The following is a 26,241-nucleotide window of genomic DNA, read 5'->3' as shown; positions in this document are numbered from 1 at the left end:
TATATCCATCGCTACGATTGGCTAGAATTGCCTCTTACGAAAAGTTCAGCGTTAGAACGTTTTTATGAATACGGGGCCCTATTGCAATAAAACATACATAACAGTGCAACACTGATGCTCAGATGACAAAAAATATATTATTGCTGTCACTTGCAAGTGAAGATGTAAAATAATGTTTCGTTCCCCTTAGCGTTTCTTAAGTTAGGTAATTACCAGGGAACACGTAGTACAATTTTTTTAACAAGTTTTCTTTCTCTCTTTCTCTCTCACTTTTTTCATTACGACTTGTTCAGTACACGCTATAGTTACAGCAAAAATGAAAATAAGAAATAAAAGGCCCAAGTTTAACGCAATCCTTCTCGCATAAGCTTTTAAGCGACCGAGCTGCTCTATTTTCTTTTTCATTACTTTTCTTTTTGCGAACTCTGAACTTTTCAAAACGACGTTGTGTGGATAGAACTTTGTATACGAGTGTTTTGAATAAATAAAATTTCACAGCTCTCTCACCTGCTAGCGGGGCTGGCCGAGAACTTTTGAGCACCTCTTCGCAGATTTGCATCTTTCGTGCACCCACTAACACCCATGCCGTATGTCTGCGTATAGCTAAAGACTGAGATTTATAACGCAAATATTAGAAGGACGCCACAAAGCAGCAGCTCTTGGCGTCATTGCTGAGCACGAGGTCGCGGGATCGAATCCCGGCCACGGCGGCCGCATTTCGATGGGGGCGAAATGCGAAAACACCCGTGTGCTTAGATTTAGGTGCACGTTAAAGAACCCCAGGTGGTCAAAATTTCCGGAGTCCTCCACTACGGCGTGCCTCATAATCAGAAAGTGGTTTTGGCACGTAAAACCCCAAATATTGAATTATCTTGGCGTCATAAAGGAGTATCTCGCCGCTTTCTTCCTACCTGTTAACTTTCGCGTATAATTTTGACATCTGCTTTACTGACAGTCCGGCATGGCACGTATAGGCAGGCCAGGCCGCGTGCTCCCGCATCGCCTTCATCTTTTTGTCGCGCCTGTAATGTGGCCACTACACCGTCACTTACAGGCTGTCATAGATTTGATCTTCAAAATGGTTTAATATCGCGATACATATCGCTTCCGTTTAGCTTCCGTTTAGTTTGGCCTGACGCCACGGTTGACAGGATGGTGCGATAGACAGCGTGGCGCGCACGTACAGGCGTTCCCGACCATTTCAATTTATTCGTGGCAACGTGATTCACCCGGTATCTTTCGGCTTTCCTTGTTTGCAACCCGCGAAAAGAAAATGGGCCGCGACTAGGACTGTAGAGGCGTCTGCACCCGGTGACGCTCCCCAACAACATTGCGAGATGCGGGCCAAGAACGCCACCGTTATTTTTGACGTGTGACGGAAAGCATCCCACAGACCGATGACATGACCGTGTTACGCCGCGGCTGCCCTGAATGAGTCATCAGGGCCTCAATTTAGGTGACTCGCGACTTTTAAGTGTTTACATGTATCGCGAGAGAACGCTAATTGTGCGCGATGAACCGGCGCACACATTTCCTCCGTATAATGCGATAGTGTGCGGGAGCTCTTTAGGTAGAAACTATTCCACGCTAAAAGAAAGATCAGTGGAATGAATTTCATGGGAGAATAAATTCTCCTTGAGGCGAAGATAACACGGGAGCGTTCCCCCTTAGGGTCACTTGATGATTTGCAACGTTAGCATGAACGGTTAAATTGAACTTTCAACGTCAGTAATCGCATTCTCGGTAAGCTCGCCGTACAGAAATTGAGCTGCCGACATACTCTGGACATGAGTGGCCAAGGAAGCAAAAGTTGTGAGAGAGCATCGGATGAATAGTGAGCAGGGACGACCCCCTCTTCACTCCACTTGGCCAACTCCGCAGTGTTCAGAGACCGTCTGCGCACGCAGATATTCTGATGTGCTGAAGACACAGCGTATTTGGAGAGAAGGAACCATCCGAATTCCTTCTACAGTTTTCATGCATTCGAAATTTCATCTTCTTGTGTTTTTAATTAAGTTAGTGCAGAGGAATAGTTGGCAGATAAAAGGGCCGTCAGGTAGCTAATATCATTACAGGAAGTAGAAGTAAACAAGCCCCTATATCTATATATATATATATATATATATATATATATATATATATATGAGCAAGGTTTCGATCTGAACATTAGTAGTTCATGCGACGTGAGAAATAAACGTCTAAATAGACATACTGAGCGACGCAGCTACCTCGCGATCTGTCAATTGGAGACGTTTAGCTGCTCGTGCTCACGACCGGGAAGATGTCAAGAACGGTACCAAAGCGTTTAATTCATACATGCGAACAAAATTACCAACACTCTATTACGTCACTCAGAAATTATTTCCGGTCCAGCCTCATGGCATTTTTGGTTCGTGGCAAGCTATAATATATATATATATATATATATATATAATATATATATATATATATATATATATATATATATATATATATATATATATATATATATATATAAACTCAAAGATAGAATCCGATGTTTGTTTTTGTTCACTGGAGTGGAATTCAATAAAACTGCCACTTTCATTGGAAACAAAGCCAGAACTCACAATACGAGACGTCTAAGCTTATTTAAGCCTGCCGAGAACGCTTCGAGTAATCTCGACGATCAAGAAAAGATAGTGTGGGGCGTGGGGGGAGAGAACCATCAAAGCGCTGTTTTTTATTTTATTTTCCCCTACGAATCTCCGTAGACTTCACAGCCGCCGACGCCGTGCACGGCCGCAGCGCACGCCGGCGGCGCGTCGGTGCTCGCTGATCCGCGACAGGTCTGCGACGGCTCGAGTCGTCAACGCCGCGCCCGAGCGCGCAACGCACGAGCGAGACGCGCCGACTCAGCGCGATCTAAATGAGTGGAGAATGCTCTCCCGGGCTCGCGACGTGAAGAGGCCCAACAGGACCTCTCCGTTGCTTCGCTGTGGGCGGCCGGGCGATCTGCCGGGGGAGGGAGACGGAAAACACTGACTGCGAAGCACGGAGCTTCCTCAGACCCCCGCGTTTCAGCCGCGGCCCGTTTTCCCCCTGAATCAGGGTTTATTTCTGGAGCGCCAGGGATCCGACCATCTCTCTCTCTCTTCTCCTACCGTCGGCCGCCACTGCCACGCGCTGCCAAGCCCTTCCCCCTCCGCCGCGCACTTTCTCCAAAGCCTTCTTCTCTACTCTGTTGCGAGCCGCATATCCCTGCCCTCGGCCGGAGCCGGATAGATAGTTGCGTCTGAGAACACCGTGTTCGTGTTGTGTTTGCTCTCCGTTCTTCGCGGGAAGTGTTTGCGTGCGTGCGTCTGTGTGTGTTTGTGTGTATTGTCGACGTCCCCGCGTTTCCTGCGGGACGCGCCTTTGCCGCACGAAAGGCGCGCACGGTGTTCGGGCTACTATCGACACGAGTACCGAGGAGGGAGGCTTACGCGCCGAGCGCAGTGTGCGTCCCGTCGGAGGCGCCCAGCGTCAAGGTTCCCTCGCATCGGCGACCGCAAGAGCCCACCTAGACCTTGTGAGCAGAAAACCGTGTCGCTTCGCGACGTCCTCCCTCCCTGCTTTCCTTGCCGGCGCCTTCGCATGCAGCGTCAAGTCCCGCGGCGTCGGGACGCAAGAGAAATGCTTGCACGACCCGGCAGCTTTGCTTTGTCTTGTTCATGGCAGTGCTCTGCTTCGGTTGCCTCCGCGCACTTTGAGACGGTTATAGCTTTGAGCTGAAGTGGCGCATAAGTGCAGTAAAAGAAGACAAAGAATGAACAGAAGGTGTCAAGCTTGAGTCGTCTACCTCGGCAACCAGAAGACAGGCAGCTTGAAAGCGCTCGTATCTTTAATTGCTTCGAGCCGCAAGCAGTTCCCTAGTGAAGGTCGATGCGTTTTCTGCGGTGGCCCGAGGCTTCTTTTCAAGCGGCGACTGTGAGGGCTTGGGACATGCTTTATATATTGAACATTACTCGGTCAGAATTGAAAATAATAGTCTCCGGTGGAAATGAATGGCCCTTTGTAAATTGCAAATGTCGTAGACGTCAGGTTTCGAACTAGCGCATTGCACTATAAACTCAACAAATGCAGTATTAAGAATTATAAAAAGCAACAAAAAAAAGGGTAGCATTCATTTAAGTGATAGCTGGTTTTGTTCGCGACAGCAATGGCTGTTTATACCAGAGAGAAACGCCTGATGTCGGAGATACTACGCGAACAAAAAAAAGAAAAGAAAAAAGGAAACGAAGACGAAAAGAAAGAAAGAGGGTGGAATAAAGCCCAATGCAACGGAATGCATGAAAAGTGAAACTTTATTGTATTGTGGAAGAGCTGCTTTTAATGATGAACGAAAAGTCCTATTTCGCGAAGCAAGCAGCTCATGCGAAAGGGGTCAGTGAGAGTCGGCTATTAAACTTTCCGAAACTCTGAAAACTCAACGTAGCATTTTTACGACCTTAGCTCCGCGTTCAGAAAAGCCGTTATCAAAAAAGTTGGACTTTTAGGCGGAGCGACAACACACGGAAAAGCTACGCCTTGTTTCATGGTCTGAGCAGCGCACTTAAACTATACGTTCGAAAAATTGGACAGAAAGTTCCGCCGTGTCATGCTATACTACGCTTTTCCCCGCTGAACGAAAGTTTACGAAGAAGCAGAAGAGCGGACGCCAACGCAATTTAAGAAGTAATGCAGAGAGCATGGAAACCGTGCTGTAATCTCCTGTAATACATTCAGATAAGGCCAAATTATCGCGCCGAGAGAAGTTAGGGAGCTCAATGCAGCTAAAAGTCTATTTTTCATCGGAACGATTGTAACGTTTGCTTTTTCCCCATACAGAAAGCTTTACTTATTAAAGTTCCCGTCAAAGAGCTCCAATAATTTTTATCTATTTCTATTGTTATCCTAAGTTGCTGAGGCAAGTTATATGAAAACTGCAGCGCGAAGTCCTTGCTTCTTCGACTAAATTTTCACATTGTGCGCCAAATTCGTTTTCTCCTGACCGCAATGGCACGAAAGGCTCGAGCATTTGCGATGCGCTTTGGCTCTATAAGATCCTGTCCGAGCGGGTATACAACAGACGGCAGATTATATCGCTTTTTGGGTGGCGTAAATCTGGTTAAAAGAAAAGAAAATAATCAGCAGGCTTCACAAATTTCTCCGGCTTTAGACTGACTTACTGACCGCACGTACTCCCACCAATGGCACCAAATTTGTGCAAAAATCCTGCTAATTTCTATAATGTTTCCAAACTATGCAGTGACGACAACAGGAGTATACCATAGCGCGGCAACGGCGGCGAGTGCATCTCGCACTATATAGTTATTTGTTAGTTATAGTTATAGTTACAGATATAGTTAGTTATGTTGGCTGGGTGTATTTGTTTCTGTTGCCTCCGACAGGCATGCACAGACGTAGCCACCCTCCGCGTCTGGGTCGCGCAGGCTACAATCCCCACACAAATGGTTGAATGCGGAAAATGCACCAGAACTATATAGTTACTGGCGCGTGCGGTTCCTAACTGCATACCGTATAGCAGGGTCATGATTTCGGTTGGAAGCGGTAGTTGGAGGCAATGACTTGTCTTCCTTCAACATATGGTGAACCTGAGGTAGAGGAAGTTGGTTGACACCGACGGCATGGTGACGGTGACGTAACAGAAAGAACGGATAGGCAGGTAGACGGACACAATATACCGAGTTTCGAGCTATGGAAAGCTGTCGATGGAAAACAAAAGAAGGCAAGAGAAAGAAATAGATGTCGTGTACCAGCTAGCCGAACGAGAAACAGTCAATGCAAAACGTGGTGCATATACATTAGTGAAAGGGCACACATATATTTAAGTTAACTAATTCACCCTTTCAGAGTATCCTTAAAAGCCGTCAGCAGCGAACCAACCTGGGACATAGAAAACCAACGGTGTGGATCTGTGTTTGCTATATAGGGGGGAGGGGAGTGATTGGATAAATGTATGTTAGTTCTAGAATACTAAATAAGCTTAACTGGAGGGACAGGAGTACTGGTTGAGGCACTTGCTTACTGCTACTTTGTTTCACTTCTATTAAGAATAAGACTCTATTAGCGATGGGAACTATATTGACAAAGTAAAGAGAAGTATACTGCCACAAGTGAAAAATAAAAACCTGTGAAAGCAAACAGTGAGTGAAAATCTTTTACACTTCAAACGAAAAAAAAAAAAGAAATAAGCAAGAAAGCTCCACATAATTTCTGTTATGCGAAGTCTGGAGAGGGTCACGGTCCGAGCATAGCCATGCGACCGATCACCGAGAGTTCGAAGCTTGACGTAGAGTTGTTGCCTCTGCCAGGCATACAAAAAAAGTTAACAGCACAGACAAAGAACCCTCAAAAATTTTGAATAGAAGAATAATCCATGACCTAACAAATACTTTGTGGTTTCTGTGTGCATATTATTCTTTCTCAAAGAGGCTCATTTCAAATATTCAAAGAAAGAGAATAATGAATGAAGAAAGATAAAAATAAATCCTGTTCTTTCAAACTTGATGCCGATTCCTAGTGACTACGCTTGATCAAAATTATGTATTTCATATCTTGTGACATTTGATATGATCGTTCTTTTTAAGGAACCACGTAGCCAGTAATTTATTTATGTACTTTATGTAATTCATAAATGATATTTGGTAAAGTAAACCAGCTGCACAACCAGCTGAAAAGCTATACAAGCAACGGCTTCCCTGTACTCTGTTTTCACAAAACGTTGGTTTTTTGTCTAGTCGCCAGAAATGACCGCGAAGGTCAGAAACGTATTTCTCAAGGTACAATACTGCTTTCCTGTGCGCTGTAAACTAGGCATACACACGTCGTTGTTCGGAACGCGTTCGGTGAAATGTCTAGCATGCGGGTATTGTTTTATGCAGGAGTGGTTGTGCCCCCGTCTGCTCCCCTGGGACCATTGGTGATCGAAGAAGTCACCGAGAACTCCATTAGGCTATCGTGGAAGCCACCACACAGCGACGGCGGTGACGCCGTCACCAACTACATCGTCGAATATCGAGATGTATCTGCAGCTGAGGTAAGAACTTGCTGTACTTTGAACTGATATGGTGCACCTTCTTGCGTTGGTTGAAATATTTCACAGAAGACAGAAAGGAGAAGAACAAGTTCTTGAGCATAGAGAGTAAACGAAAGACGAATGAATTTGTAACAATGCCGAGCCGTGCTACGGGCACTGTGATGGTAAAAAACACTTTGTTCCGGGCTATTTATTCCCATTTATTCGAACTGTGGGAATACCCATTTTGTGGGAACTGTGGGAATACCCATTTATTCGAACTGTGGCAAATATGCTGTGCGTGCGCGCGCGCGTGTGTGTGCGTGTGCGTGTGCGTGTGTGCGTGTGTGTGTGCGTGTGTGTGCGTGTGTGTGCGTGTGCGTGTGCGTGTGCGTGCGTGCGTGCGTGCGTGCGTGCGTGCGTGTGTGCGTGCGTGTGTGACGTTATTTTCGCGATTGAACTGTTTAAACCTAACCTAACCCAGCCAAACTGGCACCTTGTGTTGGGAATGCCGGTGATTCTTCTGCGCTGATGTCTGAAAAAGGCACTAATAATGTAAAGGTTAAACCATTCTGGCAGAAATGAAATATTAGAGTAGAGATCAAGTTCAGTGTATATAAAAGTTTTTGAGACGATCGGACCATTTTATTCAATCTGCTTCACAGCTGTACCTTATGCTGTAGTACAATTTATTCTACCACAGTCCTAGAAAAACAAGGCATTGTAGCTTTGATCCATTACTCCATTTCACAAAGGAAGGGGCTTGGAGACACACTATAGTTACAAAGAATATCTTTACTTGTCACTCTTAAGACTTCCAGGGACAATAATGTTAAAATACCAAAAAACTTCAATCGCTGCAAATAGCAACATAATGTCAAGACTTCCCATTTTCACTCTGGAAATTGAAATTCGAACGATGCTATATGGTTTGGCTTTAATATGCACTTCAAAAACTCAGAGCCCGCATTCACAAAACTTTCTTAATCACAACTGCTCGTAAGAGCAGGTGCCAGTTTATCGTAATCTTAGAAAAATTATTAGTCAGAGTGGCCGGCAAATCGCAAACGACTCTTAACAAAGGAAAATCTGAATGCAGCCCCAGAAATCTAAGTATCAGGGCCGATATTCACAGATATAGTCCTATGCCATTAACAACGGCGTAGAGGCTGTGGTGCTGTGTTCTGAACCACGAGGTCGCGGGATCAAATCCCGGCCGCGGCGGCCGCATTTCAATGGTGGCTAATATGCAAAAACGCCCGTGTCCTGTGCGCTGTTGCACGCTCAGGTGGACAAAGTTCTCCCCACTCCACTGTATCCTCCCAGTGCAAGTCATTCAAGAAGCAACGGGAACACAGCGCAGGCAGTGTTTTATTGTGAATAACTCCGCTTCTGCTGAACGCATTTAAGTACTTTTTGCGGCAAAGTATTTCTGAAAATAGCCTTGACTTCAAATGCCTCTCTCCAGTTCTATGAAAACTGGTTCAGGACCCTTTTAAACAGCGGCCGACAGTCCTTCCAACGAAAAAAAAAAAACCTAATTTGACCGCAGACATTAAGTGAGTGTTGTGTGTGTGTGTGTGGGGGGGGGGGTTAGAGAGGGTAAGTAGTGTTTGCTTTCACCCCTAAAAAATTGCACTGAGCAATGCATCGGCGTTTGAAAATAAGACATAAGATCTTGATAAAGAACCCAATCAAGGTCTCGTGCCTATACAGGAACCTTTCTTGCGCAACCGCATGGCATGCCTTGTGTGTAGTACTGCCAGTGCAGGCTTACTTGGCTTTCGCCCCAGACTGGTCGCATGAAGGCGCCCGTTCGTTTCTGCCTCCGGTACAGATTGCCAAGTTCTCTCTGAGGACGCCCGACGCAGGAACACGTTTCACCGTTGAGGATCTCAAGTGCCGCCATTTCTACGTCTTTCGAGTCAGCGCCGAGAACCAAGCCGGAGACGGTGACGCGCTCGTAGACAAGAAACCCGTCCGAGTACAAGCAGCACCCAGTGAGTATGACAGAAACTACTATCTGTGCCTTACTGGGGATAAATCGCCCTGAAGTGCTGTAAATCTAGAAGGAAGTGAAGGTGAAGATCGGAGGAATGCTTTGGTGCTCAGTGTATCATTGTCCCAGAAAGAATTCCTTTTGTTCTGCAAGAGACTAGTGGGTGGAACAATAATGTGTGTGTGCGTGGGGTGGCGGGGGAGGAGGGGGAGGAGGAGGTTTGTAGAATGGCGCGACGAATATTTCTCAAAATATAGTAAGTCTCAGAATGCTTCTTGTGTGGATGTGTGGATATGCCTTCAGGAATGACGGGCTTTTTCCAAATATTTAGCAGTGTTCCGCCCCATATGAGAAACTACTGCAATGTATTTCAGTCAAGGAAACCACAATAGCCATCAGGCGTCAGTAATTGGTTTTGTAAAAAAAGATACTGCGGGTAGTGTGAATGTCGCTAAACGCCCTTTCAGGACAGTATTTTACTTATTTAAAAAATTAAATTATGGGGTTTTACGTGCCAAAAAAAAAAAAGAACGATCTGGTTATGAGGAACGACGTAGTGGGGAATTTTGACCACCTGGGGTTCTTTAACGTGCACCTAAATGCGGCCGCCGTGGCCGGGATTTGATCCCGCGACCTCATGCTTAACAGCGCAATACCAGAGCCACTAAGTAACATCGGCGGTTGTTTTTTATTTATATATAAGTACCTTCGAGAGCTCTCTTGGAACATTGTGTAAGGGGACGCAGTGCAGTAAGCATGTACATACAGATTAAAATACAATAACACCTTAACAAACTAAAAATTGTATTAGTGCAGAAACATACGGATGAACCCAAGAACTTAACAAAACACACTATAAATGTGACGGTGTAACAATAGCAATTAAAGTTGAAAAAATAAACATGAAAACGCAAAAACGAACAAAAAAGCAATTTTAACTCAACAGCAACACTGCTACAGAGAATAAAGATAACTGACAAAAGATCGTTCCCACCTAAAAAAAGAAAGAAAATACGGACATATCGGCAGCAGTACTATAGGCAATATCTCAATACTCGTGTTTATCTCAGCACTTCTTGTAAATGAACATGCTTTGGGCACTGACCAAAATCAGTTCACGGCAACTTGCGCATTAATGTAGTCGCCTAGGAAGTAAAACAAATGAAATGCACTGAATAAGTATACTAGTAAATCCTCATGACGCAATTCTATACATCCGCTACAGAAAATACTCGGCAACTACAGCAACATACTTTTTTAATATCTACAGCAGTGTTTTCTAGAAAAACTATCAGCTGCCCCTCATAGACCACAATAATATGTCGACAGTATGCGCTTTTGATAAAGCTACGCACGCACAGGTCTAACTGCTATCAGGGATGGATCCAGAGTAGCCTCCATCCAATGGTGCGTTCTCATCCAAAAAAGAGCGGAAAGGGTGGAAAGGGAGAGGAGGAGGTTCCTTAGTGATTGCTACGAAAATCTACACAGATGATTGCCGCACAACTATCGGGAGACATATTACGAAGACAACGTTCGGTTGAGAATAGCCGCCGGACACAAGTGATGGTTCATCGACGGTTCCTGTTATTTCACCATGTATCTACCACTGCTTCGGCGTGGTGTTGCAGAGAAGCCTCCCGCTCCGGATCCCCCCGCGGTTGTCGTGCACCCGACCATGCCGGACGCGTGCATCGTGACATGGGCGCCCCCGTGCGATGGGGTGACCCTGTACGTGCTCGAGCGTTGTGACCTCGTGGGCGACGTGTGGATCGTGGTGAGCCAGCAGCGCGAGGCCGAGTTCGTGGCGCAGAACCTGGTGCCCGGCATCGAGTACTCATTCCGCGTCAGCGCCGAGAATGAGTGCGGCATGGGCAAGTGGTCCAAGCCATCCGAACCCATTGTCATCACGAGGAAAGGTGAGCGCGCCAGCTGGATTTCTTTTTTTTCTGCTATACGTGGCATCTTTTTCATTCCTACAGATTGCTTGAAGGAAGCATTTGAGGGCAGCCTTCAGGGCTGCTAGCGTTGCCGTATATATATATATATATATATATATATATATATATATATATATATATAACAACCAAATGCACCGTACTAAACTCGATTCGTGTGCATGATAACTTTTGACGGATGCGTTCGATATTTCGTGACCCTCTTAGTTCGACGTCACTGCGCACAAAGCTCAGACATTGTTCGTGTCAGCTCAAGATGGCGGCGCGGATGAGGGGAAAACAAATCGGCTATAACACAGCCTAAAGCATTAATGAATTAATTAATTAATTAATTAATGATTAATTTTTATTAGTTAATTAATTAATTAATTAATTTATTTATTTATAAGTACTACAATCCCTGGTCGGGATTTTAGTAGGGTGGAAAATGAGCGATACATGATCTGATACAATATTGGTGGACTAGTGAGAAAGAGAAAAAACAAGAAAAAAGAAAAAAAAAGAAAAAGAAATATGTATACAATGCAATACATATACTCATAGATATGCACATATATACAGATATATACCGATATGACATATCCATAAACACATACGCACGCACATACATACGGTATTCACGCCCTCGGTTCATATAAAAACAATAAATTTACAAAGCAGGTTAGCGAAGCACAAGAACAAAATATATATAAATAACGAGATTTATAGGCACAAGCTTCAGAGAAACTCGGCCAGGGAGAGCTGTAACGCTCGGTCGTTTCTTAATAAATTCCAATCACAAATCAATCTTGGGAAAAATAAATATTTAAAATAAATATTATGTGTTTCGTACGGTGTTAATATTCGATCATGCCGCTGTCTGGTGTTATAACGTGACGAAAATCGAATAACTGTAGATGCATCAACCTTAGAATTTCCCGCTAGTAGTTGATACAGAAATTTTAAACGTGAATGATGGTTTCTCGTGGCTAGAGGTTTTAGATAAGCTCTGGTTAACAAGTCTGTTACAGATGTGCGGTCATAACGATTGTATATAAAGCGAACTGCTCTTTTCTTAATCATTTTCATCTTTTCAATATTTGTTTTTTGATTGGATCCCAGATAACAACGGCGTAATCTAACCTAGGCAGAATGACAGATTTATACGCAAGAAGACGGACTGTAGGAGTGGACAATTTCAGAGCCCTGCGAAGGAAAAATAGTTTGCGTTGTGTGTTTGCTGTGACTTGATCGATGTGTTTATTCCACCTAAGATCACGTGTTATGAGGAAACCTAAGTATTTATATTCTGTAACTTCGGTAAGAAAATCGTTATTGATGCCGTATTGATAAGTGAGTGGTATTTTTTTTGTGAGTAATTGCCATTACTACTGTCTTTTTCAAGATTTAGGGACATTTGCCAATTTTCACACCATGACGCAACCCTTTGAAAGGCTTGATTTAAGAGTAGCTGGTCAGATGTGCTTTTAATCTCGGAGTACAAACACAGTCATCTGCGTATAGCTTAATTTTAAATGGGATGTTGTCAACAGTGTCGTCTATAAAGATGAGAAAAAGGAGGGGTCCCAGCACCGAGCCCTGTGGGACACCGGACGACACTGAAACTTTACCTGAGCAATGCTGGTCAAAATATTTAGGTGGCACAGCACCATATTTGATGTTAGAAAATGCGTTTCATGTTTTACGAAGCACGTTCCGTACGGTTGTTGTCTTGACGCAATGAAGTCCACTTGTCCACAGCTCTGTCAGCCAATGTGCCTTATCTCTACGCCTGAACAGCTGGACACTGGACTTTTGTCAAGTGCGGTTCTACTCTGTCAGTTTACGCACGCTTGGTACGTGGGTAAGCTCGGCCGTGCCACACGGTGCGTGGACGTGCTGAGAGAAAGCACGCTTTGTCCCAGTCTCCTTTGACGCAGCAAACACGAGGAACATAACTCCGAGGTATTAATAGTTCGGTGTTGGTGCTTGCAATTTACGCCAGCTTATTGTGTTGCTGTAACCGGTCCTGTATTTGGTTTGTTTCTGTTGCACTTAATGTGGCAACCATTACTGACCTATAGCGGCTATTATTGCAAAATTCGTATTACACGCTGAAAGGCATGACAATCATTTGAGTAATTTCGTCAAAGCTTTTTCCACTTGTCTGGTTTGCGCTTACGGGGCACAAGGCCGTTCCAACAAAGTTAAACAAGAAGGCCCTTCTGCGTTATCGACCAAGTTCTGAAGATTTTGTGGTTTGCACGCCTTTATGGCTTAACTATATTCGTACACTGTAAACCGATTTACCCCCTGGCGGGTCCTTAAGGGTGCAAATAGGTCGATCACACAAAAACTTACACCCGTAAAGGGGGTAACGGTAGAATTTAGAGAAAGAAAGCAGCCTCAAGGGTGCCAAGTTGGTTTGCAGTGAATCTGCTCCTCTACTCAAACTTTGACAGAGTAGCTGCTCTCAGGACATTATGGTTTAACCCGTGGCATGCATGCAAATAGGGTACGTGTGTGCGTGTATAAGGGTGAGGTTCTAGAGTATTTTCACGATGGTTGCTATATAGCGGAAGAATATCACGGGGGTGGGGGCAGGAGGGGAAGAAACGTAAAACCTCACCTTACGTGAGCGTCGGCAGTACCTAAATTGTGCTGTGTTGAATACTTAATTTACTTTTCTTTCAGTTGCGTCGATGACAGCGCCGGAGTTCACCAAGTTACTCACCGACGTCAACGTTCTCGTTAACGAAGACGCCTGCTTCACCTGCCAGTTTACAGGAAAGCCTACGCCAGAGATCACATGGTAAAAGGATGATTTATATACGTGATAGAAAAAGATGTTGACGCACAAATAGGGCGCCGACCAAATGAGTAACACCGACGCGAAATAACTAATAAATGCAATGTAGGGTTACGTTACAACATAGAGTTGCGTTATTACCTGCACATGAAAACAGCCTCACAACATTATGAAGGAACTCTCAAAGCAATGATGCGAAAAACAGTGCCACTTAACAAAGTGATATTAGAAAGACGCACACAGACAACAATGCGAACCAAAGTAATATCACATACACACAGCCACTGTAAAAACGAAGGGAGCTTGCCTAAGCGATTTCTTTTTACATGTGCTAATATTTCTAGTTTTTCTCAATTGGCCGCTTACATCTCACACCAGCGTGTGTGTCAAGCTCGAAAACACCAAGAATCACCCAAGCCTTACGTGACAAATCACGAGCGGAACATGCAGGTAAACTTACTGCTTGCTGTGGAGGGTGAATGCACTGATAGGCTTCTAGACTATCTCAAGTGTTGGCTTTTGTCCAACGAGCGCACAGTGTTATTTCACTTTGGGTGGCTACTGCAGGTCTCTTGCAATATCTAAAAGCTATGGAACGTTTATTGGGACAAAAGAAGAACTGCGTGGGGATGCCTGGACGACTGCACTGCTGTCATCGGCGCGCTTTTTTTTCCTTTTTTTTTTGTCTCCAGGTACAAGGGAGGTCAAGAAATTTTCGAGTCCCCACGTGCGGACATTGAGACTTCGCTAGCCAGCTCAACACTCAACCTGAAACAAGTGCGGCTCGAAGACAAGGGCAAGATTGAATGCCAGGCTCTCAACAACGCCGGTTTGAAAACGACATCGGCAAAGCTCACAGTATTAGGTAATTAAGTTACGTCTCATGTCCGCCACATTACATGGACAGTTAAAAAAATATGTGTAGGCATTGGCTGTGACTGTCATTGCCATAGTTTCTGTGTCTGCGGGAGGTAGTGAGATCTTTATTATTTTTCACGCTAGACAAGAATTGAAGCTTAATGTGCCTTTAAACTTCAAATACCATTTTCATGCTCTCGCGGAATCTCGCAATTAGGTGGTAAAGAGGATAAGAATAGACGTTGTTGTTACATTCGGTTGCGTGCACTTGGAGTATGGAGACACGAGACTGGTGCACGGTCCCACTCTTTCCCCTTCTTTCTGTCGTTACACTCTTAATGATAGTGTTCACTGAGCTTATGAATTTTGTCATGCGAATGATGTAAGCCTTGATGTCTTTGTTCTTTACCCTTTTAATCACCTTCCTAAATTTCTTGCAGCTGTATATCTCTAAAAATGTGTCACTGTGACACTCCATGTGATTTTCGTTATCGCAATTCTTGTTTTGTGGGCACGCCTTCTTAACAATTTTCTTCTTCACAGCGCCACCAAAGTTGATCAGCTCGCCGGCATACAAAGACGGCCTTATGTTCGATTCTGGAGAGACATTGCGAGTCAAGCTGTCCTACACAGGCCACCCACCTCCAACATTCGTGTGGAAACGAAATGGGGAGCCACTGGCTTTTGACGATCCGAACTGTTCGGTTACCATCGACAGCGAAGATCAGACGATACTCTTCAAGATTGTGGACGCGGATTGCAACCACCGTGGAATTTATTCTTTGGAAGCCATTAACGAGCACGGTAGTGACGTGTTCTCTGTCGACGTTATGGTAACAGGTGTGTTTCTTATTTATTCATGGAAGCTTTCTTTGACTGGTGGTTTTAGTTATGAAGCCGCATATGCAGGCTTTACAATTTCAGCCTATTTTACATTACGTGATGTGTAAATAAGATAACATGACACGTTGAATGAACTTCTACAGCTTTAGTTAGACTTTCTTGAGCTATGATGTTGATTTTGAGCGCTGGCAGTCAGCCAGATATACCGCGCGTACTTCAGCTACTAAGCAATGTCTCTCTTTGTACGCTTAAGAGGAATGAATTGAAGAGTTCTCGGTAGGGCGTCAACAAATCACACTTATGCCCACTACACAGCACCAACAGCTCTCATAATAGCATTCTAGAAGAAGAATCTGCCTGTGTTGACCGAAGATATATTCTTAAACATTTCTTTTTAGTCACACAGAGTGGCAAAACACTTGGGAAGTGCTCTGCTTCCTATTGCAATGTAAAAGCTTGTAGCAACAGGCTCACCAAGGAAATTATAGTAAGAGTTAATGCAGAAACTAACCTGTTAATATTATTTATCCAGACTATTTTTAATGTTTTGTTCTCAACACATTTTCAGGTATTATATTTTTAGTCGCAGCATTTATTTTCACGTTGAAAGCAAGTTTCTTATTGGTTAACTTGTGCGTTCAACGATATATAGGCGAACCAGACCCTCCCAGTTTGCCACCAGAAGTCACATCTGTGGACTGGACCTCATGCACGTTGGCCTGGAAGCCAACGGATAACGATGGTGGCAGTCCCGTCAGTAGCTACGTCGTCGAAAAGCGCCTCGTAAGCGAAGCATTTTTCTCTGTGTGAAATCACGTTTACCATTGCTGCCTACAGCAACAATAACTTGGGACTAATAATGGCTTCCCTTGCATTTCTTTCTTTTTTCTTTCAGATGGACAACGAACTTTGGCTGAAAGCAACAACAACTCATCACGAACACTGCACAGTGTACGGCTTAGAAGAAGGCGCCAAGTACGCCTTTAGGCTGCGAGCAGTAACCGTTTATGGCACTAGCAAACCAGGCCCCAGCACAGAGCCCGTTAGTCTCCCACGACTCGACTCAACAGCAGATACGCTAGCGACAGAAGTCGAATCGACAGAACAAACCGAAGCTATCGCCACGGAGCAAGAGTTGGGTTCCACAGAAGAAGACGTCACACTCACTGTCACCAAGTACGACAGCGACGACCAACGTTCGTCTCTAGATGTTGACGAATTCCTCAACGAAGACGCCGCTGTTTCGGAGGCGGTTTCGCAGTTTACTGCTCCATTCGTGCCGAGCGAACTTAGTGACTATGAAACGCTAGTGCCAAGTTCCACTGTCAAGGTAGAATCTGGCGAGGTGTCCGAGATCGACTACGACACACTGGCGAAACGTGCCAGTCTCGAAACCAGCGACGTTGCTGTGCCCAGGGTGGTATCCGTTGTGGAAGCCATCGTCCCAGAGACTAAAAAAGAAGAGCCACCGCAGGAGGCACCGTTGTTGCCGCAACGCAAGGAAGCTGTTGCGCTTCCAATTAGAGAACATTCGTATGAAGTTATTCCCTATGCAGCGGACGACATTTTCGACCTTTCACTCGAAGAGCAAAAATACGAACAAGCTAATCAAGGATACATTCCTCTAACCGTCAGCTGCACAGTCACAGTCTTAGCGTGGCAAAATGCTGACGATACACCCACTGTCAAGGAGCGCGTGGACACTGAGAAGCCTCCTGGCATTCACCTCGTGCCTCATACATTTCACCTCGTCGTCTTTTCGCCCCCTCTTCTTCTCGACCAAACCCATGAAGTGTCAGCCCCGCATCCTCCGGAGGGAATCACAGTCAGAGTGGTCACACTAGCTCAATGGAACATGTACAGGAACTTGCTTCCGGACTCATCTTTCCTCATCATCGACGTCTTGCAACCTCTTCTTGTCCTCGCACCTCCTCTGGCCCTCGAGTCCGCAGGTGCCTTCGTAGACCCAGAGAGGAGATTGCCAATAGTGTGCCGTTTCACTCTCAGTGAGCGACTTCCACTTCCAGTTAACTACATCATCGACACCTTGCTGTCCGAATCTAACCTCCGCAGGTCCCAGCACCCGTCTCGTGCATGCTGTTCAGTCGAGTTCATTGAAACACTGCCCAGTCCCATGGCGATCATAACGACCGTCACGCCAAACGAACCCCTTCCAAGAATCATCACGCCACAGGCATCGCCTGAGCTTTTGCTCGAACACACAACTTATGAAAAGCGACGTGAACTGCTCTCTGCTTCGCCAGCCGACTCCGGTGTGGACACGAGCTTCGGCTACCCGCGACCACACTTCAGGAGCAGGCAGCGACAAGCCGAGGAATACGACGGAGAATTCTACTTGCACGATGCGTGGTACTATAAGAAGGCAGCAAGGGTGAAAGAATTCGACGTACGGACAAGGAGGTCGTATACCCGCAGGATCACGACACTTTCCAGGAGCATCGAGCGCGACTACAGCGCAAAGAGAACAAATATCGACAGGCTGGAGAGCCGCATTTCCTCAGAAATGTCCAGCCTGGAACACGATCTCGAGCTGCTGCGATCAATGCAGAGCATGCTGCGTCAAAAACTGAGCACACGGGAGCGACCATCCGGTGATCAGAACGGCGGCAAGGAAACCACCAACGGCAGGAAGACCGAGGGCAGTTCGGACTCATCGGCGACGTCGCGGGTCAGACCGTATCCGGACTCAGGATCCCGTATGTACCTGTCTAGGCGACTATCGAGAAGCGACTCGTCCGAGTCGGAAGAGCCGCAGCCCGTAAAGCCGCGCGTGAAGCAACAGACGAAGGGGGAGGCGCCCTGTTTTGTGACTCGCCTTGATAACCGCATTGCACCCAGTGGCTACCGAATCAAGCTCCACTGCACTGTGATGGGCGATCCGATGCCGCAAATTACGTGGCTAAAGAACGGCATCAAGGTGGCGCCCGACAACAGGCACATAGAGATTGCTCTTGTAAGTACCGCTATATCTGCGCTATAGTTTTTACTAAATGCGAATAACATCCGTACATGGGACTCAGGAATGCTACACAATCTGAATTGTGTTTTAGGCACATCACGAAATGAGCTGTATGAATACTTTAGCGTCCCGTAACTTCCGTGTTTCAAGCTGATGTAAGCTTTCCCTGCTGCTCAGCTCACGTGGAAAGCGGAAGTATTTCTCGGTGCGTAAAGATGGTATTTAATATGCTAGCAAGGAAGCTGTTGCAATTATTGCAAGAAGCGCGTGTGCGTTTCCTGTACGTATTTGTGTTCGTTTGTTTGAGTCTACTTATGCCTTTTGTTCTTTTTTTAAAACTTTATTGATCAAGTGCAACAATACGTTGGAGAAGCCGTGATAAAGATATAATAGCAGATATGCTTGCCTGTGTCGATGTATTACTGTGAACTCCTTTGTACAAACGGCTTCTTTTTTTACAATGCAGACAGAGTTTGGGATGTGCAGCCTTGAGATCTACAACGTGAAGCCAGATGACACTGCTGAATACACATGTCACGCTGTTAACGCCTACGGAGACGCTACCACCAGTGCCTACCTCCGAGTCACAGGTAAGGCGCCAAGAAAAACGTGCATCTGACGCACCTTCAGGAAGAGGCTGAAATGAGTGGTGTCATGACTTGTCCTTGTTTTTGGCAGCAACACGACTACGTCGGTTGAAAATTTACACGAGCAGCAAAGTAAAATACACTTGATAACTGCAATGTTAGCTTTGTCTGATTGAGCACGGTGCCACAGGTGGCTGCAGCGCGCACGCCGTTCACATACTGATGTAGATAGAAACTAATGAACACACACACACACGCACGCACGCGCGCACACACATGCACACATTATATATATATATATATATATATATATATATATATATATATATATATATATATATATATATATATATATATATATATATATATATTGTCGCGAAGCACTTTGAACAGTAAGCGTTCGCGACTAGAACGTTGGAGCAGCGAGAGGTAGTGTAGCCGACCGAGCACCGAAACAAGGTTGTTCCTTCTCGTCGTCGTTGTCTCTCTCCTAGCCACAGCCCCACTGCTCCCTATTTTACAGTACAGTTATCTCCCCCGCGGAAAAGGAAGCCGTCCCGGTGACCTACGGGTAGGACAGCACAGGCGGATCATAGTAGGGCTGGAGACGCTGGGCATGCACAATTTCGCGGCCATGACGGCGATGATCCAAAGGTAGCTCGAGGGGTTCCACAATATAGTTGACTGGAGACGTTTGTTTGATCACGCGGTATGGGCCTTGGTACTTCGACGCGAGTTTCGGTGACAGTCCAGTGGTAGAGGCTGGAACCCAAAGCCACACTAGCGAGCCAGGAGCATAGGATACAGGAGCATTGGAACTTTCTCGATGGTGCTTCTGGCGTTGCTGATCTTCTGATGTAAATATACGGGAAAGCTTGCGACACTCTTCTGCGTGTGCAGCAGCTTCGGATAGAGTAGTTGTTTCCGTGGAGTCAGGGCGGTACGGAAGGATAGTATCCATTGTGGAAAAAGGTTCGCGTCCGTACAGGAGAAAGAAGGGCGAAAATCCCGTGGTAGTCTGCGTGGCGGTGTTGTAAGCGTAGGTCAGAAAAGGTAGAACATGGTCCCATTTGGTTTGGTCGGATGCAACGTACATGGCCAGCATGTCACCAAGAGTGCGATTAAAGCGCTCGGTCATGCCATTAGTCTGCGGATGATACGCAGTAGTGGTGCGATGAATGATGCGGCATTCTTTGAGGAGAGCCTCGATGACGTCGGACAGGAAGACGCGGCCTCTGTCACTGAGTAATTCCCTGGGAGCTCCGTGGCGAAGGATGATGTGGCGCAGGAGAAACCAGGCGACGTCACGTGCAGAAGCGCTGGACAAAGGCGAAGTTTCCGCATAGCGCGTAAGATGGTCGATGGCCACGATTACCCAGCACCTCCACCAAATGTCGCGAAGCACTTTGAACAGTAAGCGTTCGCGACTAGAACGTTGGAGCAGCGAGAGGTAGTGTAGCCGACCGAGCACCGAAACAAGGTTGTTCTTTCTCGTCGTCGTTGTCTCTCTCCTAGCCACAGCCCCACTGCTCCCTATTTTACAGTACAATATATATATATATATATATATATATATATATATATATATATATATATATATATATATTCGCGCGCGACTGGCCGCTCCAGGAACTTTGCGTGTATTTGCGGGCTTCTTGCACGCTCGGAAAAACAATTTTATGTAGCACGTATTGAGCAACGCAAGGCTGTGTCGTGAGTTTTTCATGTCGCTCTGCAATTTTCTCATCGACTCTTTTCATCAAACTATAATATTCGACAAGTTGATTAATTATTTACGACTAATTATCTAATCACGCGATATGAAAAAATAATTTGAGTATCTCCTAGCGACGGCAAACAACATTGCCTTAGTTCTGTCCAGCAACGTGGCATTCGCATATATTTAAACACCGGTTAAAGTTAGCTGGGACACCATGTATGTATGTATGTATGTATGTATGTACGCATGTACGCATGTACGCATGTACGCATGTATGTATGTATGTATGTATGTATGTATGTATGTATGTATGTATGTATGTATGTATGTATGTATGTATGTATGTATGTATGTATGTATGTATGTATGTATGTATGTATGTATGTATGTATGTATGTATGTATGTATGTATGTATGTATGTATGTATGTATGTATGTATGTATGTATGTATGTATGTATGTATGTATGTATGTATGTATGTATGTATGTATGTATGTATGTATGTATGTATGTATGTATGTATGTATGTATGTATGTATGTATGTATGTACGTACGTATGTACGTATGTATGTATGTATGTATGTACGTACGTACGTACGTACGTACGTACGTACGTACGTACGTACGTACGTACGTACGTACGTACGTACGTACGTATGTATGTATGTATGTATGTATGTATGTATGTATGTATGTATGTATGTATGTATGTATGTATGTATGTATGTATGTATGTATGTACGTACGTACGTACGTACGTATGTATGTATGTATGTATGTATGTATGTATGTATGTATGTATGTATGTATGTATGTATGTAGTTGCTAGTGCAAAACACGAGCCAATAGCATCAGAATTTCTAAAAATGAAAAGCAAGTAACAGAGATCGCAAAAAAAAACAGAGCAAAATGAAGCACACATACACACACAGCAGCCTGGGAATATGAGGAACTGGTAGACGCAATGCAAGAGGAAATACTACATATGGCTAACAGCGCAAAAAGCGACCACAAGAAGGGAGACACGCACACATTCCCTTCTTTCGGTCGTCTCTTTGCGCTGTTACCCACACGTTTCAAGAGGAACCAACTCGCCCCAAAAGAAGCATTCACGAAAGAGAAAATAAGACATACACGGCAAAAAAAAAAAAAGCGAAATTGTTGGATTGGAAATAGGAAACCACGTAGGTGGTGAAACAAGAAATAAAGCGAGTTATAGAAGATCGGAAGCAGGCATCTAGGGATCATCTAGAAGCCAAGAAGCAGAGGTTACACGAAGAGGTGCTCCTTAGATGGAACAAATACCGAGAAAGTAAAAAGGTGGGGAGTGAACTCGCGCAAGAGAAAATTAAATGTGCACGTAACGTTGGGTGCATACCATTCGCAAAAGAGACAAACGCGCACCAAAAACATTCTGGAACCATATAAGAGCACTCAGAGCTCTAACTAAGAATTCGCCAATGGCTATAAAGGACGAAGGCGGTAACATCTACGAAGGAGACGATACGCTGCGGTACATCACAGACGTTATTATAGAGATGACTTCGGTATAAAAGAAAGCGTAGTTCAGACTCAATCGGATCCAGCAACAACACAGAAGCGTGATAGATCAAATTTACAATAGATAGGCTTTAGTGGAAAAAAAAACAGAAGAACATGTACTTTGTAACACGGCAGCAGAACACGATGATATCTCAATACAACTAATCAAGAACCTCGGACAAAAGAGCAAGGCAATACTGACTAATGCCATAGAGGAAGTCATTAGAACGAAGGAAATTCCAGTTGGATCGCGTGAAAGCAAGATGAACCTCATCCACAAAGGCAAAGGTGATAAGAATAAGACGAGCTCATACAGGCCGGTTACAGTAATGCCGGCGATATATAGAACGGCAATGTAAGTCATAAAATTGGAACTGTCAATTTTGGTGGAGAAAAATGATGTACTGGGGGAACGGCAGAATCGTTTCAGGCCAGGCAGGCACTTAGGGTATAATATGTTTGTACTAACTCAGTGCACAAAGGTTTCAGTAGCTCAGAATATATCTTTATTGATAGCATTTCTAGATATTAAAGGAGACTATGACAACGTAGACGGGGAATCGTTATGGGATGTTCTTAAGCACGAAGGCACAGAGGACGATTTGGTGGAGATGCTGAGGAATATATATAGAAACAACCGAGTACAAGCTAAGACATAATCCAAGACATAGTGCTTGGAAACGGGGCGGCTCTTTATACGAAGTGCCTATCGACTGCAAGGGTCCCAGAAAACTGGAAGAATGCAAACATCATACTAATCTACAAAAAAGGAGACGTTAAGGAATTTAAAAATTATAGGCCCATTAGCTTACTCCCAGTATTATATAAAATATACCAAAATAATCTCCAATATATAGAATAAGGGCAACACTAGACTTTAGTCAGCCAAGGGAAGAGGCTGGCTTCGGGAAGGGATACTCTACAATGGATCACATTCATGTCATTAATCAGGTTATAGAGAAATCCGCAGAGTGCAATAAGCAGTGCAATAATTGCACCCGCAGAGTGCAATAAGCCTCTCTCTATGGCTTTCATAGATAACGAAAAGGCATTTGTTTCAGTAGAGACACCAGCAGTCATAGAGGAATTACGTAATCAAGGAGTAGAGATCACTTACGTAAATACCTTGGAAAATATTTACAGAGGTTCCACAGCTACCTTAATTCTGCACAAGAAAAGCAGGAAGACACCTAAAAAGAAAGGGTTAAGACAGGGAGACACAATCTCTCCAATGGTATTCACTGCATGCTTGAAAGAAGTATTCAAGATATTAAACTGGGAAGGCTTAGGAGTAAGGTTCGACAATGAAGATCTCAGAAACCTTCGGTTTGCCGACGACATTGTTGTATTCAGAATCAATGCAGTCGAATTACAACAAATGATTGGGGACCTTAACAGAGAGAGTGTGAGAGTGGGGTTGAAGATTAATATGCAGAAGACAAAGCTAATGATGAATAGCCGGGCAAGAGAACAAGAGTTCAAGATCGCCAGTCAACCTCTAGAGTCTGTGAAGGAGTACGCTTACCCAGGTCAATTACTCACAGGGAGCCCTGATCATGAGAAGGAAATTTACAGAAGAATAAAAAGGGTTGGAACGCATTCGGCAGACATTGTCAGCTCTTGACTGTAAGCTTATCATTGTCATTGGAAAAAAAGATGTACAATCAGTGCATTTTACCAGTGCTGACTTATGGGGCAAAAACTGGGAGACTGACAAAGAAGCTCGAGAACAAGTTAAGGCACGCGCAAAGAGCGATTGAAAGAAGATTGCTAGGCATAACGTCAGTACTGACAGTACCGCTAAATGTGGAATGCGAAGGGATTCACCTAGTGAGAAAAGTAGGTAGCGTGCACGTTCCAGAAGCGCTTTGGTTTAAAGTGGACGGAAGCGTCAACCGGTCAGTAGTCGAGATAAGCAAGAGACGTTTAGAGTATTGGTGGGGAAAAAAAGCAGGGGCGAGAGTGATGCGAGATTGATACGTATCTTACAATCATAGCTAGTGGTGCAAGGTAGATCTTCAAGGGGAAAAGAAATTAGGATGTAAACAAAAATGCTGGTTTAAAAAACATGTATAGCATACCTGTATAAATAAAGCAAGCTAGGTGACTATTTGCCACCGCCCCGTTTCAATGCGCAGGGCACTAAATCATCATCATCATCATCATCATCATCATCATCATCATCATCGTCGTCGTCGTCGTCGTCGTCGTCGTCGTCGTCGTCGTCATCGTTATCGTCGTCATCGTCGTCGTTCTTGTTTGCGCCTCCGCTCATACTGTAAAATGCCCAGTCCGTTTGCGTTCACCAGATTAGCGGACGCGAGAGAACTCTCTAGTAAAGGAAGAAAAATAAAATCTTTTTTTTCTTTTACTGGATTTATTCATGGAATAATTTATTATGGATTGGAAATACTTGCAACAAGCACAATATGTCATCTGATTCTCCACAGAGGTAAACTGTTAAATAAATGAAGGGTGATGATTGGCGTACTGAAATGTTCAAGCTGTTTAACAGTTCGCAACCAAACTTTTGCAGTAATCCCTTACGCTGAAGAAAGAAGGCTAAAAATAATACATGCTATATTCCTTATAGACGTATAATCTGTAGAAAACAGTCTTCTAGTATCCACAGGCATTTCACAAGTACTTCACAGATAGTCACTCGTGAAAAAGAAAATAGAAGAGAAAGAAAGGAAGATTTAGTTTTCCAACGGCTTCGCAATGTCACGCGAAAAGCAATTAGAGACGTCATGAAAATCAAATACTCATGCAAACGGTAAATCGCATTCCAGTAATCTTACACTTTCTCTAAAATCTCGAAACTTCGCTTTTCAGGCGAAAGGGAAGAGACGCCCGAGGAGCCGAAATTCGAGTCCTGTGCCCCCGACCTGACCGTAAGGCCAGGCGGGAGGGCTGTCTTCTCTTGGAGGGCAACCGGATCCCCTACGCCTACGCTCAAAATGTAAGCGCAGCCTTTCTTTAGGCGCAATCAGCCCAGCAGATACACTCCTAAGCAAAAAGAAAAAGAAAGCAAGTTCCACGGACAAAGTCAGCCCACGCGTGAGGCTATGAGGCAATGGCGCAAACAGGGTGAATTGCTTGTATAGCAAGCAAGCTTGGACGCCTTCTAGTCAAGTGCAAAGAGGATATTTAATGAGACGAGCCACCTATTCCCGGTTGAGAGTTAATAACTCGTCACTTTTAATTTTGTCCGCTTCTTTTTCGCCACCAAGTCTTCTGTTGGTCGTTCATTAAACAGCCAATCTTCCTTTCTAACAGAACTAAGAACATCTTGCCCCAGCTTTGAAGCAACTTAAAACCGATGTATGTTTCCTTGGTAGCAATTATATGAAGGGCCTTGCTGCTGGCTTTGACGCTATTCTAGAACAATGGCTAGCAGAGTCGAAATGACCGACAATGGGCCGTTTATAAGCGCGTATCATTCACAGCACTCTGTGATCATGCATGTTTTAGAGGCGCTGTCAGTGGCTTGGGCATCTGCATTGTTCGGTATTTTTGTGCAACGTATTTCGGCGCAAATTGCAGTACGTTCGTTGCACAACGTGAAATAAAATGCGTAAACGCCGGGCAACCGCGCCCAGCAGAAAATACACCGGAAATGCGCTCCATCTGTAGTTGCTTCTTCATGCAACTGAAGTAGCCACACTAGGGGATAAGGCTAATGAGAATTCGTAATCGCTTCAATTTGTGCACCGCCAAAATTTTTTCTCGGTCCTTTCACTCATACGAAAGCAACGTATACCATTACCTCTTGCCTTAAAGTTCGTTATAGTACTAAGCTCCTCCGAAACAGGGTACCGTGCGGATCAAGCTCCTTCGTTTAATCTTTAACAGCCGTTAGTAATTTATGAAAACGATGTGTTGTCCTTATATCTGCTTTGAGTTGGCCGACCTTTCTTAACGACGGTGCTATGGAGATTCAGGC

The 26,241-nt window shown here is 44.7% G+C and overlaps 1 protein-coding gene across 2 annotated transcripts in view; it reads left to right on the top strand.

The window, feature by feature from the left end:
* Positions 1-26,241, top strand: part of MnM (myomesin and myosin binding protein) — a 69,178-nt gene that overhangs the window by 26,779 nt on the left and 16,158 nt on the right. For both annotated transcript variants that reach the window (XM_075681069.1, XM_075681070.1), the window contains 10 exons: positions 6,885-7,039; positions 8,856-9,018; positions 10,649-10,936; positions 13,649-13,766; positions 14,456-14,628; positions 15,165-15,461; positions 16,117-16,247; positions 16,360-18,438; positions 18,911-19,034; positions 25,131-25,257. In XM_075681069.1, the coding sequence (XP_075537184.1) occupies positions 6,885-7,039; positions 8,856-9,018; positions 10,649-10,936; positions 13,649-13,766; positions 14,456-14,628; positions 15,165-15,461; positions 16,117-16,247; positions 16,360-18,438; positions 18,911-19,034; positions 25,131-25,257 (3,655 nt within the window). The remainder of the gene's footprint in view (positions 1-6,884; positions 7,040-8,855; positions 9,019-10,648; positions 10,937-13,648; positions 13,767-14,455; positions 14,629-15,164; positions 15,462-16,116; positions 16,248-16,359; positions 18,439-18,910; positions 19,035-25,130; positions 25,258-26,241) is intronic.

This window comes from Dermacentor variabilis, chromosome 2 (assembly GCF_050947875.1).
Source record: "Dermacentor variabilis isolate Ectoservices chromosome 2, ASM5094787v1, whole genome shotgun sequence".
Taxonomy (NCBI): domain Eukaryota; kingdom Metazoa; phylum Arthropoda; class Arachnida; order Ixodida; family Ixodidae; genus Dermacentor; species Dermacentor variabilis.
Note: the sequence above shows the minus strand (reverse complement) of the source record. Positions and strands in the feature narration are given on the sequence as shown.